The sequence below is a fragment of the Pangasianodon hypophthalmus genome, chromosome 15, assembly GCF_027358585.1.
Source record: "Pangasianodon hypophthalmus isolate fPanHyp1 chromosome 15, fPanHyp1.pri, whole genome shotgun sequence".
Taxonomy (NCBI): Eukaryota; Metazoa; Chordata; class Actinopteri; order Siluriformes; family Pangasiidae; genus Pangasianodon; species Pangasianodon hypophthalmus.
The window spans coordinates 17,403,006-17,419,789 of NC_069724.1; the positions used below are offsets into that span (position 1 = coordinate 17,403,006).

The window sequence follows — 16,784 nt, forward strand, 5'->3', positions numbered from 1 at the left end:
AGCTGAGGGTTATCCAGTGTTAGTCTTGTTGAACCCTTTCTTTTATTAGGGCTGAGGTTATTACATTAACACTTATTAATTTGACAGATAGGATTTTGTCCAAAGTGGTTTACAAGTCGTGGTATTTGGCCACTTTTGGACATTAGTATTGAATCATTTGTCTTTAATTGACAGCAGGTTCCTCAGTGTTCTTTTAACCCACACAGAGCTGACGTCATTCACACTAGCACGCTGTATTTTTGGCTCTATAGCAATTTCAACAACACACTGCGCTGTCCGGCAGCCACGCGATTGGCTGAACGTGGAGCTGCCGGAAGTAGATCTCTGGTCTCTGATTGGCGCTCGCGGTCTTTGTGCGTGCAGCAGCTGCTTCTCTCGGCTGCAGTATTTAGAATGGTCGTGCTGAATGACTGCAGAGACGCTCAGGGCTTTGATGACTGCGATTGGCTGAGGCTGGGGTTCCAGAAGACGAGTACGTGGGCGCTGATTGGCTGGCGCTCTCTTTGTGCGCGCGGCGTCTCGGCAGCTGCGTTTTGAATGGTCCTGCGTTTGAGAAGCCGAAGGCGTCCATGGGCAAAAGGAGTCAGGATGGTGTTAGTTCATGTCGGATATCTGGTTCTTCCCGTGTTTGGTTCAGTAAGAAGCAGAGGTATCGTTATGTTTTTTTTTAATTATTATTATTAGTACTCTTACTAACAATACTTACTAAAGAAGCGCCGAAACGAGCTCGCTAATGGCAACGACAACGACAACGACAGCAGCCAAACCCTAAACGGCTTTCTTCTCCCTATATCAGTGCACTACATAGGGACAGGCTTAGCGGCGTGTATACCCTACTTAGTGCACTAATCAGTCAGCCATTTGGAATTCTAACATTGCACTGGCGAAAAGATGAGGCACGTCGGCTAACATTAGCAGAGGTTGATCGATGCAACCTTTTTATTTATTTATTTGTTTGTTTGTTTATTTGTTTGTTTGTTTGAGCATCTCTACCCAACAATAGCAATATCTATCTGCTCTAAACCTGCAGCGTTATTGAGTTGATACTGTAGACATGTAAAAGCACTTCAAATCATCTGATTTAATCATCTGATTTAAAAACAACAGTGCAGGACACATCTTTTGTGTCCCAGCTGCAGTCTGTGATTTCCTCATTGAATATTATTTGGAGAGAAATGGCCGTTTTGCGTCTTTAGATAAATTGTGGTGATAATGCATTATTAAACACTGAGCACTGCAATGAATGCTGCCATCAGAAATCCCTCATCATAATGCTACTGAATACTCAATACCACACAAGACCCAGATATACAGGAAAACACTCATTACTACAGCAGATTTAAAGCTTCTCAGAAAAAAGACACAATAAAAAAGTGCTATTTAAGATCAAATAATAATACAGGATTTGTGCTGTTTATCTAATAATACTGTGATGTACATACTATACAGGTCATGCAGTAGCATTTCATTGTGCTTGTGTTTTCTGTTTTCTTGTTTTTTTACCCTTCCTTGTTCCATAGTCCGGAGGCCGCCGCTACATGCCGCATCACTCCAATTCCTCTCTATCTCTCTCTCTCTCTTTCTCTTTCTCTCAGTCTATCTGTCTTCCTCTCTCCCCTCTTCCATTGTGTAGCTATAGCGATCGCCTCTCTGCCTGTGTTCTGCCTCCCTCTGCCTCCATCCCCTCTTTCCATCCGAAGACGACATTGGCATTTAAAAACCAAAAACCAACCTTCTTCCCACTCATCCAGTATCCTTCTGTGTGCGACTGCAGAATAACACACTCCTTTCTCTTCTTTTTGAGAAAACACCGCTGTCTTGGTTTCAGAACTGTCATGGTTAATGATAACCCATTGTAGCAGTCTACAATTATCATTGTGATTGTCCCATTTTTTTATTTTTCCTCAGCAATGGCATATAGACTTACATTTTTTTCAGCCTGTAAATTTCTGTGAAGTGGATGCGTTCGCTTCTTGTCCTGAGTAAATTTGTGTTTATTCTTGAAAATATCTCAATAGCCAAAGCCACATACGAGCCGATCAGAATTCCTAAGTGCTTTCATCCAGGCGTTCAAGCACTTGTACAAAGCCAAGATCAGATATCTTAGCCTGTCTTTAAGGATTGAGAGTTCAGCAACTCTAACCTTCCTGTCACAAGCACTGAATGGTAGTCACTGAGCTTCAGCTGTTCATGTTAATAAGCACTACATTGGCATATTTATAACCATAGCACAAGCCTTTGGCACATGGTTCCAAATCAATTAAAACATTAAGTGGATCCATTTGAACTGAAAATGATCCGATTTGTTGTCCTGAGGGCCAGCAGTCTTTGTAGTGAAGGCTTTTCACTTTCTGAGTTCTGTTGCAACCAACAGAATTAAAGTGGAAAGATTCAGACTGTTCCAAACAGATTCAGTTCCAAATCTTCAAAGCATGAGTGATTAAAAATATTAAGAGATCACCATGCCCTTTGTAAAAAAGCAAAGCTCAACCAAGTAGTCAGTCATTATACTTCGTAGATGGAACAAGAGTGTGAGGTGAACATGGTAGATACGTAATCCTCTGTCCTGAAGACTTTCCCATGGCAGAAAACTTACTGACTGTTACAAAGTGTTGAAGCTGAACACTCTTCCATAACTTTTAAATAAACGTACATGTGAATGGTTATACGTTTTTCTTTTTTTAAAATAACACATTTTTAATTGGGGAAAATGTGATTGCTTTTTTTTAATCTGTTTATTGTTACACTTAGTTTATGTGGAGCATCTGCCATGTGAATGTCCCTGGGAATGAGTTGTTATGTACAAATATTAGAAAGAGGAGGCTAATATAAACCTGTGATTTACCTTGCAACCAGCAGAGCTGCTGTAATAGAAAAGTAATCAACACCTTCTGACCAATAAGAGTCAAGAATTCAGCAACATTGGGGTATTAAAAACATATAAAGAAGACCCCACTACCACTGCATTCCATTCCATTCAGGATGAGTCTTCGTAGGTAGTGTAAGCAGTCTTTGACCTTGTGATATAAAGACTGTCCTAGCCAGAAGCAACAAAAGTATTTTCTATGATTTTTTTAAAGGCAGAATCGCATCTATCATTTTCAGGCCAAATGTCAGTTTTATTATGGTCAAAATGCTGCACTGTGAGAAAATACACAGGTAAATGTAGTAATTTACTATGCAGTATAGCGGTAATGTCATATACAATGATAAAAGATGAAAATTAAGACTTTGCTAAAAGAAAACCAGGCAGCAAGCTTTCATGCTAAAGATCTTGGCTACAGATTCCTTTAATTCCTTAAATTTTCTATTTACCAGAACTAAGCATACCAAATGTCACCCTAGTCTTATTTCTGCTAACCAATCCTCATATGTTTAGCCTTGCACTAGTGTTCCTAGTGCCTCAAGCTCGGCCGCAGCGAACGCCATCCACATTACAGGAATCCCTAGAACTGCACTGCTGTAGAAATCTTCCTAGAGTTTTGAAATGTCTTTAATTCTTTGGTTGTGGTTCTTGGCTTTCTGTTTGTGTATTAGGCTCTTCAATGCATGATCATGTTTATTTTTCATTACTTAAAAATTTTGTTTCTTTTGACATTTGAACAGCAAACTCCAATGTATCTTTGTGTAGAGATGTCCTGCTGTACTGATATGTGCTGTAGCATACACATCTACCCATTGGATGCTGCTTCTGTTGTTTTAACCTTATGGAGCATGGTTGGCTCTTCTTTTTATTTGCATGGAAATATTCTTCTTATTATTCGTATCACATGGTTCCACTCATACTAATATTTTCCAATAAAGACTGTAGTTTTTTTCCTTAACCTTCAGTGTGTTCTCTGCTGATTTCCATGTGACCTCCCTTCAAACCCCACCTCCTTTCCAGTTATTTGGCCTCTTTGGCCCCTTCCCCAAGATTCATTTCTCAGCTCCTCTCACTTGCCAAGCTGAATCATGGGAAACCTACTGTCACAAAAATATAGGCGCTCTGTTCACATCCACTTAGTCCACAAACATCTCCATTTACATCTGTCTCTTTTATTTCCTTAATTTATCTCCCTATTTCTCTCCTCTGCAAGCACATGATCCTTTTGTGTTACAAACATGGCTAAAAGTTTTGGATGCCTCAAGATTTCAAATTTCAAGATAATGTTTTTCATACGTTTAGGCCTGGAAGTTGATTTTTATTATCAAATGCGAAGGTGGTGTTCAATAATAGAAGATGAACTTTTCCAAATTTTATAGTGTTACCATCGGGAACTGAAATGGACCTCATTGGGATTAGACACTATATTGCCAAAAGTTTGCGGACACCTATAGTTTGCAACATTATTCAATTTTTTTTTTAAAAATGTGAATGTTGTGATTGTGAAGTATTCACCCCTGTTGCTGTGAAACACTCTAAATTAGCTCTAGTGCAACCATCAAAAGTCACATAATTAGTTGAATGGAGTCTACCTGTGTGAAATTAAAGTGACTCATGAGCTCAATATGATCTCAACAACTGTTTTTGGAAGGCCCCAGGATCTGTTAGAGAATGTACCTAAACAAATAGCGACACAAAGACCTCTGTGTTATCAAAAGATTTCTGGGACAAAGTTTTGTATCAGTTAGAGTTTGGTTATAAACTAATCCCAGAAATATCCATTATTAAAAAATGGGAATAATGTGGCACAACTGCAACTCTGCCTAGGGAGGCTGTCCACCAAAAAGACACTGACAGGGTATGGAGGGCATTAGACAGAGAAGCAAACAAGAGGTAAACCAAGGGTAATTGTAAATATGATGCTACCACTACCATGCTTCACCGTGAGGATGGAGTTCTCAGAGTGATTAACAATGATGGTACCAAGGCCAAAAAGTTCAATTTTGGTCAGACCAGAGAATCTGTCTACATATAGGCTGAGAGCATTTTGGCAAACCCTAATAAGGATTTCATATGAGTTGCTATTCGTCTATAAAGCCCAGCCTTTTGGAGTGTCCGGGCTATGAGTGTCCAGTGAACATCACCTTCCATCTGAGCTGTGCTTCTCTCCAGTTCCTTCAGAGTTACCTTTGGCTTCCAGTTGCTTCTCTTTCTAATTACCTCCTTACCTGGGCACTGCCATTTCATGGACTGCATCCTCTAGGCATATTCTTTAATTTTTTTAAAATAGTGGTGCTCTGTCAGATGTTTGAGATTTTTTATTTTTTATTTTTTTTTGAATAACCAAACCCTGATTGAGACTTTTCCAGATCATTCCCTGGACTTGTGTTAATAGCGCTGTGGGCTTTATGATGCTGTTTGTTTGGTGAATACTTATGCAAGGCACTGTAGTATTTGATATCTTGGAACAAAGGGGAATCTTGACACCATGGTACCATGTCCTTTAAAGACATGTGAACACCTAAACAAACAGCATCATGAAGACCATGGAGCTATCAAAAGAAGTCCAGGACAAAGTTCTAGAAATCTGTCAATCAGGGTTTGGTTAGAACAAATATCCTGAACTTTAATCAGAGAAGAAACCAAGAGGCCAATGTTAACTCTTATTATTATGCTACCACCACCTTACTTCACTGTGGGGATAGTTTTCTCAGGGTGATGAGCAGTGTTGTGCCAAAGCCAAAAAGTTCAGTTTTAGTTTTATCAGGCCGGAGAACCCTTTGCCACATGTATGCTGAGTCTCTAACTTGTCTTTTGGCAAACTCCAAACAGGATTTCATATGACTCACTCCTCTTTCATAAAGCCCAGCTTTGTGGAGTGTTTGTGGTATGGCTGGCCTCTAAACAGTTCCTCCCATCTGACACATTGATCTCTCCTGCTCCTTCAGTGTTCACCTTAGCGTCTTGCTTGCTTCTCTAAGTAACCGTCAATATTATGGGCTATTTTTTATATATTCATGACATATAATTCCAATTAAGTCCATTTCAATTCCCGGTTATAACAAATTATGGAAAAGTTCAAGGGGAGTAAATGCTTATACAAGGCACTGTACACAGTCTTGCTGTCACATACACTTCTAAATACTTTTACAATCAGTGTTTCTACACTCCTGAGAGTACAACCCCATTTAGAAAGCAACAAAAGACACCTAGGTAAGGTAATCTAACCTGATATTTGAAGACGGTCGCTGAATTTGAATTTATGGATTTCAAGTCAAGTAGAACTGTACTGTCATTCCAGCTATAGTTACTGTGTGTTTATGTATATATAAAATTAACTAGTATAATTAGATGATCTTCAACAAGATTTCCAGAAGTGCTCCTCATAAATTTTGCTAGCTAATTTAATGTGGCCAGACAGACATGTAACGGTCTATTATTTAAAGTTAGCTAATAAGCTACTTTTAGTTAAGAGATGTGTGTGTGTATGTATATATAGCCAAGAAATATAACTATTAGTTATTTGCTTTTATCTTTTGTATTAATAAGGTATCCAGTTACGTAGCTCACCACATGCTAGCTGAACCATATCATTCGGATGATTTTCATTTGGAAGCTTCAGGCTAATGATGGGTTAACATTATGCAGTCATTGGTGGCGTGGAGGGGTGACAGTTAGTGTTGCAGCCTCACAGCTCTGGGGTCCCCAATTCAATCTTGAGGTTGGGTTACTGTCTGTGCGGCGTTTTTGAAAGTGAGTGTGCAAATGCGTGTGTGAGATGCCCTATGATGAAGTGGCATCCCATTCAGGGTGTATTCCTGCCCTACACTCAGTGTTCATGGGATAGGCTTCAGCTCCACCACAACCCTGACAAAGCATTACTCTGAATGAATGAATGACTACACCAATTATTGGAGTAAAGACAATATGACAGTATTTGTAACATCATTGCACTGAAGAGCACTGAAGGGTATGAGAATCTGATTCAAGCATTTTGTGACCTTATCTCTAAATGTCATTACAAAACTAATAAATGGTAATGAGAGACATTTGAATCTATTAAGACCATTATGATCATGCATAATGATTTCACTGAATGTGTTCTCTAACATCTAAAATACAATTTCACTTCTTAAAATCGGAAGTGGTTCCTACAATTTCATTGTAAATCATTTAACAAAATTAAAATACGTTAGATCCAATGTGCCAGAACATAAAGCCAGTCAATGCAGTAGAGTAGTACTTTACCTGTTTTGTATACTGTACTTTTTATTACTCTTATGAAGCAGATGTACAATATCTACACCTAAAACATTCTCCTCCAGCTTGCCATACTGAGATTTGAAGGCTGTTTTTTTTCTGTCAGAATATAAATAGAAAGTGGATATTGACCACCCATTTCTAATGTTGCATTCATCATATGTTTATCCTTGATGACGCCTGGCTGGCAGATAAAGACTTATAAAAACCTAGGTTTATGTGTGAGATGGGGATAGAACGTTTCAAATATTACACCAAAGACTCTAAACAGTGAAATATTAACAGCAGAGGAGAATAAAGTTACCCAAAGGAATGAATTTTCTGTAGTTAACTCAATTTTGACCAAAATAGAATCATGTTATACTGATGTCACAATTGTTAAATATCAAAATAATTAAAGAAATAACAATAAAAGATATGTGAAGATATCGTTGCAGAGATACTGCGTGGAGGGATATTGGAAGACATTTAATCTTATTCAAGAAGCATGCGTGTTTGTTATAAAATACTGTGAAACATCCAGAAATGTTGAAATTTTCTTTTAAGCAATACTTTTAATTATCAGTTAGTATGATCCTGCTAAATGTCACTCATTGCCACTACTACCTTTTCCTGAAATTGGCCACTTTCTTAAACACAAAAATCTTAGCAATTCTGTGTGCACCACATTAATATATAATAAAGGAATGCCAGCAAATGATTGCATTTTGACTTCTAAATATGCAAGTTCAAGCAGGTAAGTTCTATTTTGTGCATTTCTGCTACTGATTTCTATTAATTCTTGTTTTTCTATTAATCCTTGCACACGCAAGTGAGTGCAGAAAATATACTGTATCTAGTTAAATGTAGTGACCATTAGCATCAGAGCTTGAAAAAATTAAAACTAAGATAAAAAAAAACCATGGAAATAAAGCTATATTATGAAAATTAGATTAAAGTCCATATTTACAGTAAATGTACATACCTATAACCCATACACATTTAATGTAGTCTTAATTTATATGTTAACTGTAAAATTGATTTATGAAAGAGTTCAGTAGTATACAGCTGACACTTGAGGTCAACTTAATGCATTCACCTGCAGCATTTAAACTGAAAATTGGTTTAATGGATTAAATGGATTAAAGCAACCATAATACTGATTACACCTTCTTGGAACTGTAATCGTTTTTGGAAATTTGCCTTTCATGTGTTACCAGCATTCACCAATTAAAGGTAATTAAGAATGTCATGATGTACCAGTATGATCCTATACTGTGATACATAAATGTAAATTAAGTTTGTGAGCAGATACTGAATTCTGCATACTGTTCTACCCTTAATGCTGATATAATACTGAAAGTCAAACAAGATTTTGTCAATTCTACACAGACCAGTTGTTAGTTGTTACTTGCCAGTGGCAAATTTCCATTTGACATCCAGTATAGCCTAGTGCACAGTACAGTGTATGAGTCCTACCCAAACCTTAGTGTAACTTTAAGCAGCAGCTGCAAAACCATGGCTTTTGTTGGCCATTCCCCTCCCCTTTCTCTCTTACTCTGTCTCTCACTCTTCCTTCACCTGTTTCTCACCATCTGCGAATGTTGTGTCTTGTCCAGTGTGTGACGGATTACAACCGAAGTCAAAATCTCACACTTAGAGATACTGTTACAGAAACAGTGGTGGGCAAATGATAAATTCATTAGCTAGCCCACTGGCCAAGTGAAAACTAAAGTTTGCTGCCCATTCCCATGTTTTCAGGTGAGAAACCTATTTAATTAGTTAGCCCAGTGCATTAATACAGACCAAGTGAAACAAATCAGTATACGCATTCCCAGAGAGGAGACTATGTAGCCTTAGTTCATATCCTGCTAAGTAGTAGTAGAACTTTTAACGTAGAACATGCACCCTTGAAAGAAAAAAAAAGTCACCAAGTCACTGGTGAGCGCTCACAAGTAAATATATTATTGTGTCTGACCAGTGTCTTTAGTTTCTCTTGATATGTTTATGTGCAAGGTGTGACATATTGTGCATGTAGCACGAGAGTTATATGACAGCACTGCACTGGACTTTATTTTTCACCGATTTGTCGGTGTTTCCACATACATGCATGTTCGTGATTCTGAAAAGATTATCTGCCTAGTAAAAGCCATTCTAGACGTGTCTCGTCCAGTGTGTGTAATACAGCAGGTGGTGGGATTCAGACGCATTTAGTTACAGCATTAAGGAGCATCACACCACTGTGAGGCACTTACATATCAAATAACACATTTTGTTCTGCAAAAGTCAATAGGAAGTAGGGTTTATTTTCTTTCTCTGGATGCTGAGATTGTATATACATCAGGAAACTATGAAGACAAAAATGAATAGCCTGGACTACTAATTTGTTCACCCCAAATAGGGTTTAAAAGTTCACTCCAAGGATCATCAGCTTTGTTGTTTACACTCAGTAAAATAGATTTGGTACCTGTCTTTAAGCTTGTTTACATTTTATTTTCATACGAGACATGCCAGTCTAGTGGGTTAATACAGTATAGAAATTGAATTGGCACAGTTCAGTCTAAGTCACGGCCCACACTGGAATTATGACCATTTCCAGAAGAACCATTCTCAGAACACACAGAAACCCTACTCTGAATCTGAGCATTAATTTTTGATACCAGCGTTGAATGTTCCTTAAGAATGGATGCTGATTTCCAGAATTGTCTGTGGCTACATAACTAAAGCATATCTTTATTTTCTTTAAACTTTATACTGTGCATGAGAAATATTTTTATGATGGAAGTATCATTGTATTACTTGAGTATTTAAGTATTATAGATAGATAGATAGATAGATAGATAGATAGGTCACTTTTTTAAACGCAGAGGGAAGTTCACAGGTTACTGCAGCAAGCAAGAAGTGTTCAAGGAGTAATAAAAATAAACATTCATTAAATTAAAATTATAAAATATATAATTATAGTCAATATAGTACCTTATGTTCATTTATGCACTTGTAACTGTTGATCATGTGACAGGTAACATCACTGCTTCACTATCATGTGATTCAATTTCACAATTGGATGGTTGGATGGTTCTTGGTTGGATGTTCTGCTGCTTCTTAAAAGTACTTTTTGTTGTGTTTACATTTGACCAAATCCACTAGAGCATAGTTTCCCAGTCCAACCCTCAGGGGCCCACAGATATATATGTTTCTGTTGCATCTGAGCTCCTAACACACATGAATCAGGTGACTGGTGTCATACGAGTCATGATAGCACCAAAATATTGACAATCTGGGACTCCTGAGGGCATGCAGTTTCTGATGTGTGTGCTCTCTGATTGGCTGTTCTCACACTGTCTCTGAGCTCCAATAGGACTGGTCATTGAACGATCATTCTGACTCGGCAACCTGTGATTGGTTGTTGTGTGCAGGTACTCATTTCAGCAGGCACCAACACAGCCATGCTACATCCTGCCGACATTTCCACCTGGCCACACCCCTTCCTACTGAGTTTCCGCCAACTGGCCTTGCGGCCCCGCAGTACCAGGAAGTCCCACCCACTTTCCTACCTCAGGCCTTACAGCAGCAATACCTCATACAGCAGCAGCTACTGCAGCGCAGGTACACCACCATAGCAACCCCTTATACAAAAGCTACAGTAGTGCAGAGGCACATAGTGAATACACACATACACATACACATAGAACAGCAGTTCAGGTATGCACATATTTATAGTAGCACCAGCACATGAACACAAACAAAAGAAATTACATAATATTAAAGATCTTTTTTGTTTGTTTGTTTTTGGTTTTTGTTTGTTTGTTTTTTGACAGACGCACACAAGAGCGTGTTCCTCTCAACACACACCGGTTACGCCCAGGATATGATTATTCCCCGCCCATGCACATTCCTCCGCCAATCACACAACAGCCCAGATACCTGGCAGAGGGCACAGACTGGTGAGTTTTAGACAAATACACACACAAACACATTCAAACATATATATACTTACAAGCACTGACGAATGAGGGGCACTGATCAGCACTTACCGCCTCTAATTCTTGTCATGGGCGTTATGTTTTTCTGTCAGGGACCTGAGCGTGGATGCTGGTTTGTCCCATCAGTACTCACTGCAGCAGATTCCACAGCCCTACCAGCACTACTTAGCCTCTCCCAGAATGCACCACTTTCCCCGGAATACTTCGTCTACGCAAGTGGTGAGTACTAAGTGTGTGTGTATGAGAAAGGCAAGTGGGAGTAAAAGAGAATGTGAGTATGACTGTATTTAATGTGGGAAAGTTTATCAGATATACATAATGTAGCCAAAAACCTTGCTCAACTAAAACTACTAGTTGTAAAAGAACAGACAAACAAACAAACAAAATAAAAACACTTCTGGATTTTATGTGTTTATGTATGTGTGAGCTGACACATTCAATTCAGTTTTAATTATATAGCTCTTTTACCAATAGAGATTGTTAAAAAGCAGTTTTACAGAAAGCCAGATGTAAAATTAGGTCCTTATTGAGCAATCCAAGGGCCAACAGTGGCAAGAAAAAAAAAACCCTTGAGATGACACAAGGAACTCTAAGAGGAACCAGACTCAAGGGAGCCTATCCTCTTCTGGGTGACACCAGATAGTGGGATTATACATTATGCTTCTTCCTCAACTGTTTACTATAAAGACAGTACTCAGTGTGTTGAAAGGATGTTCATTATGAGCACCATAATTTTTATAATTACAGCAGCAGTTCTTAGGTACAAGTCTACAGTATCCAGGTGAGATTACCCACTGAACATGGACAGGATTTAGCCATAAAGTGTTTTTGAAAGTGTAATTTTCAGGGTGTTCATGTGGAACCATTCACAGCAGCAGAAAGTGAGGCACAAGTATTCAGAAGCAGAAGCTCCAAGCAGAAGGAAAGCCTTTATTTGACACATATACATTACAGTTCATTGAAATTCTTGTTAGGAGTTTGGGGTCAGCCATGATTCAGTGCCCCTGGAGCATAGTGAATTAAGAGCTTTGCTCAAGGGCCCAACAGTAGCAACTTAGTGGTGCTGGGGCTCGGACCCCAACCTTCTGATCAGTAAAAGCCTTAAACCACTGGGCCACCACTATCCCAGATGTGACATGTGACAATAATCATGTGCCATGGCTATTTCTCTATTGGTTGACCATGAACTGTACTTTTGTGTGCAGGTTGTCCATGAGGTAAGGAATTATCCGTATCCCCAGCTGCACCTACTGGCTTTGCAGAGTTTAAGCCCCAGCCGACATGCTTCTGCTGTACGGGAGAGTTATGAGGTAACACATAAACATGCACCTTATGTGACACACTGCGTAAACCAGCTAATTAAAATGACCAAATTTCAAGGCACATATGCTGATAATTGTGTATGTGTTAGGAGTTGCTTCAGCTGGAGGATCGGTTGGGCAGCGTGAGCCGAGGAGCCATCCAGACCACCATTGAGAGGTTTACCTTCCCTCACAAGTACAAGAAGGTACATATATACCCACACATATACACACTTTGAAAAGAAATGAACAAATATAGAAAAATCAACAACTCTTCCCATGTTGTCCTTCATCTCTCAACTATATTATTGTGTTTGCAGAGGAAGCCATTGGAGATGAAGCTGTGTGATGATGAGGAGGAGTCTGATGTGGACGAGAAATGCACCATCTGTCTCTCCATGCTGGAAGATGGCGAGGATGTCAGGTATGAAGCACACTCCTGGGGGTATCTATCTAAGTATCTAACTCTCACACTACACAGTTTCATTTAGTTTGTCTTTACAAATCTCACACACCACGCCTTTTGGTCTATCTTTCTCTTGCCCAATCCAGCTGCTTTATTTTTTTTTTAAGACATCCAATCAAATTCACATCAATGTCAGATGAAACTGCACACAACCGTGCTAATTGGTCTTGCATTAACTGGCACAGAACACACCACCTGCGACCTGTTCCATTTTAATTACTACTCGTCAGCACACCAGGAATACTTTTCAGTCCCCGAAGAGCTAGGCTTGACTCAAACAATTTTGAAAACCAGCTGCTGCTAAAGTTAAACAAAGTTTTCTAACTTTGAGGAAAGACGAACTTTATGAACTAAAGTTACAATGAATGAATGAATAAATATCTGGATTGTTCATTTTTGAGCAGCTGAAAATATTTACATTTTTCTCTTGAATACTTCAGTATGTTTAAAGGTAGATACTATTTATAGTATCTATTTATCTATACTATATATAGAGGCCTTGCTTAAGGTTAACAGTAGCTCCTGGGTCTTGAACTCACATTCTTATGGTTAGTGTAGGAGATCTACTGCACTACCTCTTTTTAGGTCTAATAATAATAATAATAATAATAATAATAATAATAATAATTTAGTAGATTTTCTCCAAAAGCTTTGCATTACACAGAATGCTTAAGGTATTTGTGTGTATATAAATGTATTCATGATGAAGCCCTACAATCATTAATAAATCGATCAAGCTAAGAAAATGGTTACAAATCACAAATTTGTAATATATATATATATATATATAATGAAAAATTAAGACTCTTTCCTGATAGGAAGGACAATTAGTTTCATTGTTTTTAATATGGATCTTCCTCATGTTCTCTCTAGAATTTACATAAAAATTATATCTTAGTAAGTGAAAATATATTTAATATGGGCAAACATATCAAATATTTCTATTAGATGGTTTTAACTGTGCAAGCTTTAGATTTTCTTATTCTACTGACAGATAATCTTGCTTCTTTATTGATACATATGTTTAAAATTAGAAACATTACTGCCAATAGAACAAGACTATTTCAAGCTTGAAATTAGTAAAAAAAAAAAAAAAAAAAAGTCTAGAAATAGGTTTAATAATCATATATTTGGTTTACCGTAATCTTATAACAGGAAATACTAGATACATTTGACTATATCAAAGATGTCAGTTTTTCCACATCTATGTATTTTTTTTCTGCAGTATAGGGGATAATATATAAGAAATATCCTACACAGCCAGAGGTGCACGTTATTCTAGAAATTAACTACAGACCTGAATTTGTGCTACACACACACACACTTTCATGTAAAAACAACTTCTGTCTACATCATCGTGTTATTTATACTCTCTCTCTCTCTCTCTTTCTCTCTAGGCGATTACCCTGCATGCACCTCTTTCATCAGGTGTGTGTGGATCAGTGGTTGGCCACCAGCAGGAAGTGTCCCATATGCAGAGTGGACATCCAGACACAGCTCACACCTGAGAGCTGAAACACACACATGCTGACTCAGTTCCCATTTATGAATTGAAGCACATAGACACACAAACACAGCTCAGAAATGAGCACAGGAACATACACCTCATGCCAACGGTTTCTACTCATAAACACAAAACCCATTTACACTCATGCCATGAAATATAGACAAAGCCTAAATATAGACAGACACACACAAACACACACATATGCTCTCTCTAGTGTACATAGTGGCATACACTACATTCTCTGCCTATATACACAGGGTCAGTTATGCATTATATCTTATGTGTACAACAGTCTCACACACACACACACACACACACACACACACACATGATCCATCAAGTCAGTGACTATCTCATACATACATACACTTTACTGAGACAATGAGACTCTATTACTGTTCTCTCTCATACACACACAGGTTTTACAGAGTAATGTAAGAATGATATTAAGAGTAATCTGGTCTCTGTGTGTATTAGTAGCATCTCTGTGTGTGTGTGTGTGTTTGTGTAATTCTAAAGCCATGCCCCTAATGAAAGTCTTTATACAAGCTCTAGTCAGGGTCTGCAAGACTCAGAGCTTGCAGACAACACACACATATGCTTAACTGCTGCTTGAGAGCAGGTGTGTGCGCATTTCTTTCATGCTGCAGCTATTTCAGTAGTGTGTATGTGTGAGACATGTGTGCATACCTTGTGTGTGTGCTTCAATGTGGAGGATCATAGAAATTAGTTAGCTGTGCACTAACATTCTTATAGAAAAGCCAAAATTACACACAAAAACAACAAAGAAAGAAAGCAAAAAAAAAAAAAAAAGAAACATAACAGAAGCATCTGTCAGAATTTATTTACATGGGGGGGCAGAGGGGGGGGGGGGGGGGGGCACACAAACGTCTCCAATCCAGGAAGTTAGGAGACAAGGGGAGATTGTGATTGGTGGGTGTGTAGATAGAGGGCGGGGCTCTCCAATGTAGTAGCTGCATGCCTCTGTGTTTGGGCTGTTCTGTAAGTGTACGCCTGAATGTGTGTGGGTGTGGCTGTGGGTGTGGCTGTGGGTGTGTGTGACTGTGTGTGTGTCTGTGGAAAATAATTCTGCATGAGTGTAAATTAGCCCCTTTAAGCTGTGATGATCTGTAACACTAGCAGACTGATGTAGCGTGTGTGGGTGTGTGTGTGGGTGTGTGTTTGCCTGTGTGGGTGTGTGTGTGGGCGTGTGTGTGTGTGTGTGTACGTGAAACCCTGCCATGATCTTTGACCCAAAATGCCTACTGAAGAAGCACATGTGAGCGTAGCTAAAGCGCCCAGCCTCTCTCTGGTGCTTTATTGCCATGGTTAAACTATTTATTATTGGTATTTAAACATGCAGTGTTTTGAGGGGGGGAGAGAGGGGAGGGGCAGCAGAGCTTGTATATTAAACTGTGTGTGTGTTTTTTTTGTGCGTGACGGGTCTCCCCTCGTGGTCGCTATGCTGGTCGCTATGCTGGTTGCTATGTTGGTTGCTATGCTGTATTGCTAGAACAACTGTTTTAGAATGTGCTGTGATGGAGGAGCATCCACCAATTGCATGCAAGCAAGGGGACGGAACAAGGATCGAGGATTGTTAACTACTTATATTTTTATATTGCTTTCTCTTTTAATTTTTTAACATTTGCATTTACTGAACCTGCCATGGTACAAGGTTCATTGTAAGACTGCAAATAGGTATCTTTTTAAAAATTAAAATTCAATGCATTTGGCTAAAGCGGCCAAACAGCTCCACGGTCCTGGGTTTGATTCTGACCTTGGATTACTGACTGTGTGGAGTGTCACACGTTCTCCTCATGTTTACTTTGTTTCTGCTGGGTTCTCTGGTTTCCTCCCACCTTCCCAAAAACATTCCGGTAGGTGGATTGGCTATGCTAAATTGTCCCTAGGTGTGAAAGAGTGTGTGAATATGCGTGTGTATGGTGGCCGGTGATGGACTGGTGTCCCATGCAGTGTGTTTTCCCACCTCATGCCCAGTGTATCTGGAATGGGCTCTGTATCTACCGTGACACCAGCCAGGATAAAATGGTTACTAAGATGAATGCATAAATGAGGAATGTTTATTATTATTATTGTTATTATTTATTTAATTTTTTTGTAGTCAGGGTCTTTTACTGTTGTGTAACAGGACAACCAATACAAAAGCAGAAATTCTGTAACTTCAAATGTTTCACTTTATCCAGAAACTCAAGCCTCTCACTTAGCTTAACCCAAATAGATCCATGACAGAGATATTATTCATGCCATATTACAATGTCCATATCATCCTATATGGATGTAACACTAATTTGTATTTATATTTATTTATTTTTATTTATTTTTTTTCACAAAAGTGCTTCCCAAAAGTAAATTTTGTTTGCTGCCAAGGAGGTTTTCGTTTTAACTCGATCCCTTCCTCTCC

General features: G+C 38.7%; 1 protein-coding gene across 1 annotated transcript; it reads left to right on the top strand.

Moving 5' to 3' along the window:
• Window positions 1-366: 366 nt before the first annotated feature.
• On the top strand, window positions 367-15,190 carry rnf165a (ring finger protein 165a). The gene is made up of 8 exons (XM_053240391.1): window positions 367-649; window positions 10,522-10,711; window positions 10,924-11,049; window positions 11,181-11,307; window positions 12,294-12,398; window positions 12,500-12,595; window positions 12,710-12,813; window positions 14,253-15,190. Exons 1-8 carry the CDS (start codon window positions 538-540, stop codon window positions 14,368-14,370), a joined length of 978 nt encoding a protein of 325 aa, XP_053096366.1. The 5' UTR covers window positions 367-537; the 3' UTR covers window positions 14,371-15,190.
• Window positions 15,191-16,784: the final 1,594 nt, after the last annotated feature.

What these genes read in the sequence shown, in the direction of transcription:
- rnf165a (XM_053240391.1), top strand. Translation starts at nt 538, where the DNA reads ATGGTCCTGCGTTTGAGAAGCCGAAGGCGTCCATGGGCAAAAGGAGTC. An exon ending in TGGTTCAGTAAGAAGCAGAG is followed by an intron (nt 650 to 10,521) that starts GTATCGTTATGT and finishes TGTTGTGTGCAG; the next exon opens with GTACTCATTTCAGCAGGCAC. An exon ending in CAGCAGCTACTGCAGCGCAG is followed by an intron (nt 10,712 to 10,923) that starts GTACACCACCAT and finishes GTTTTTTGACAG; the next exon opens with ACGCACACAAGAGCGTGTTC.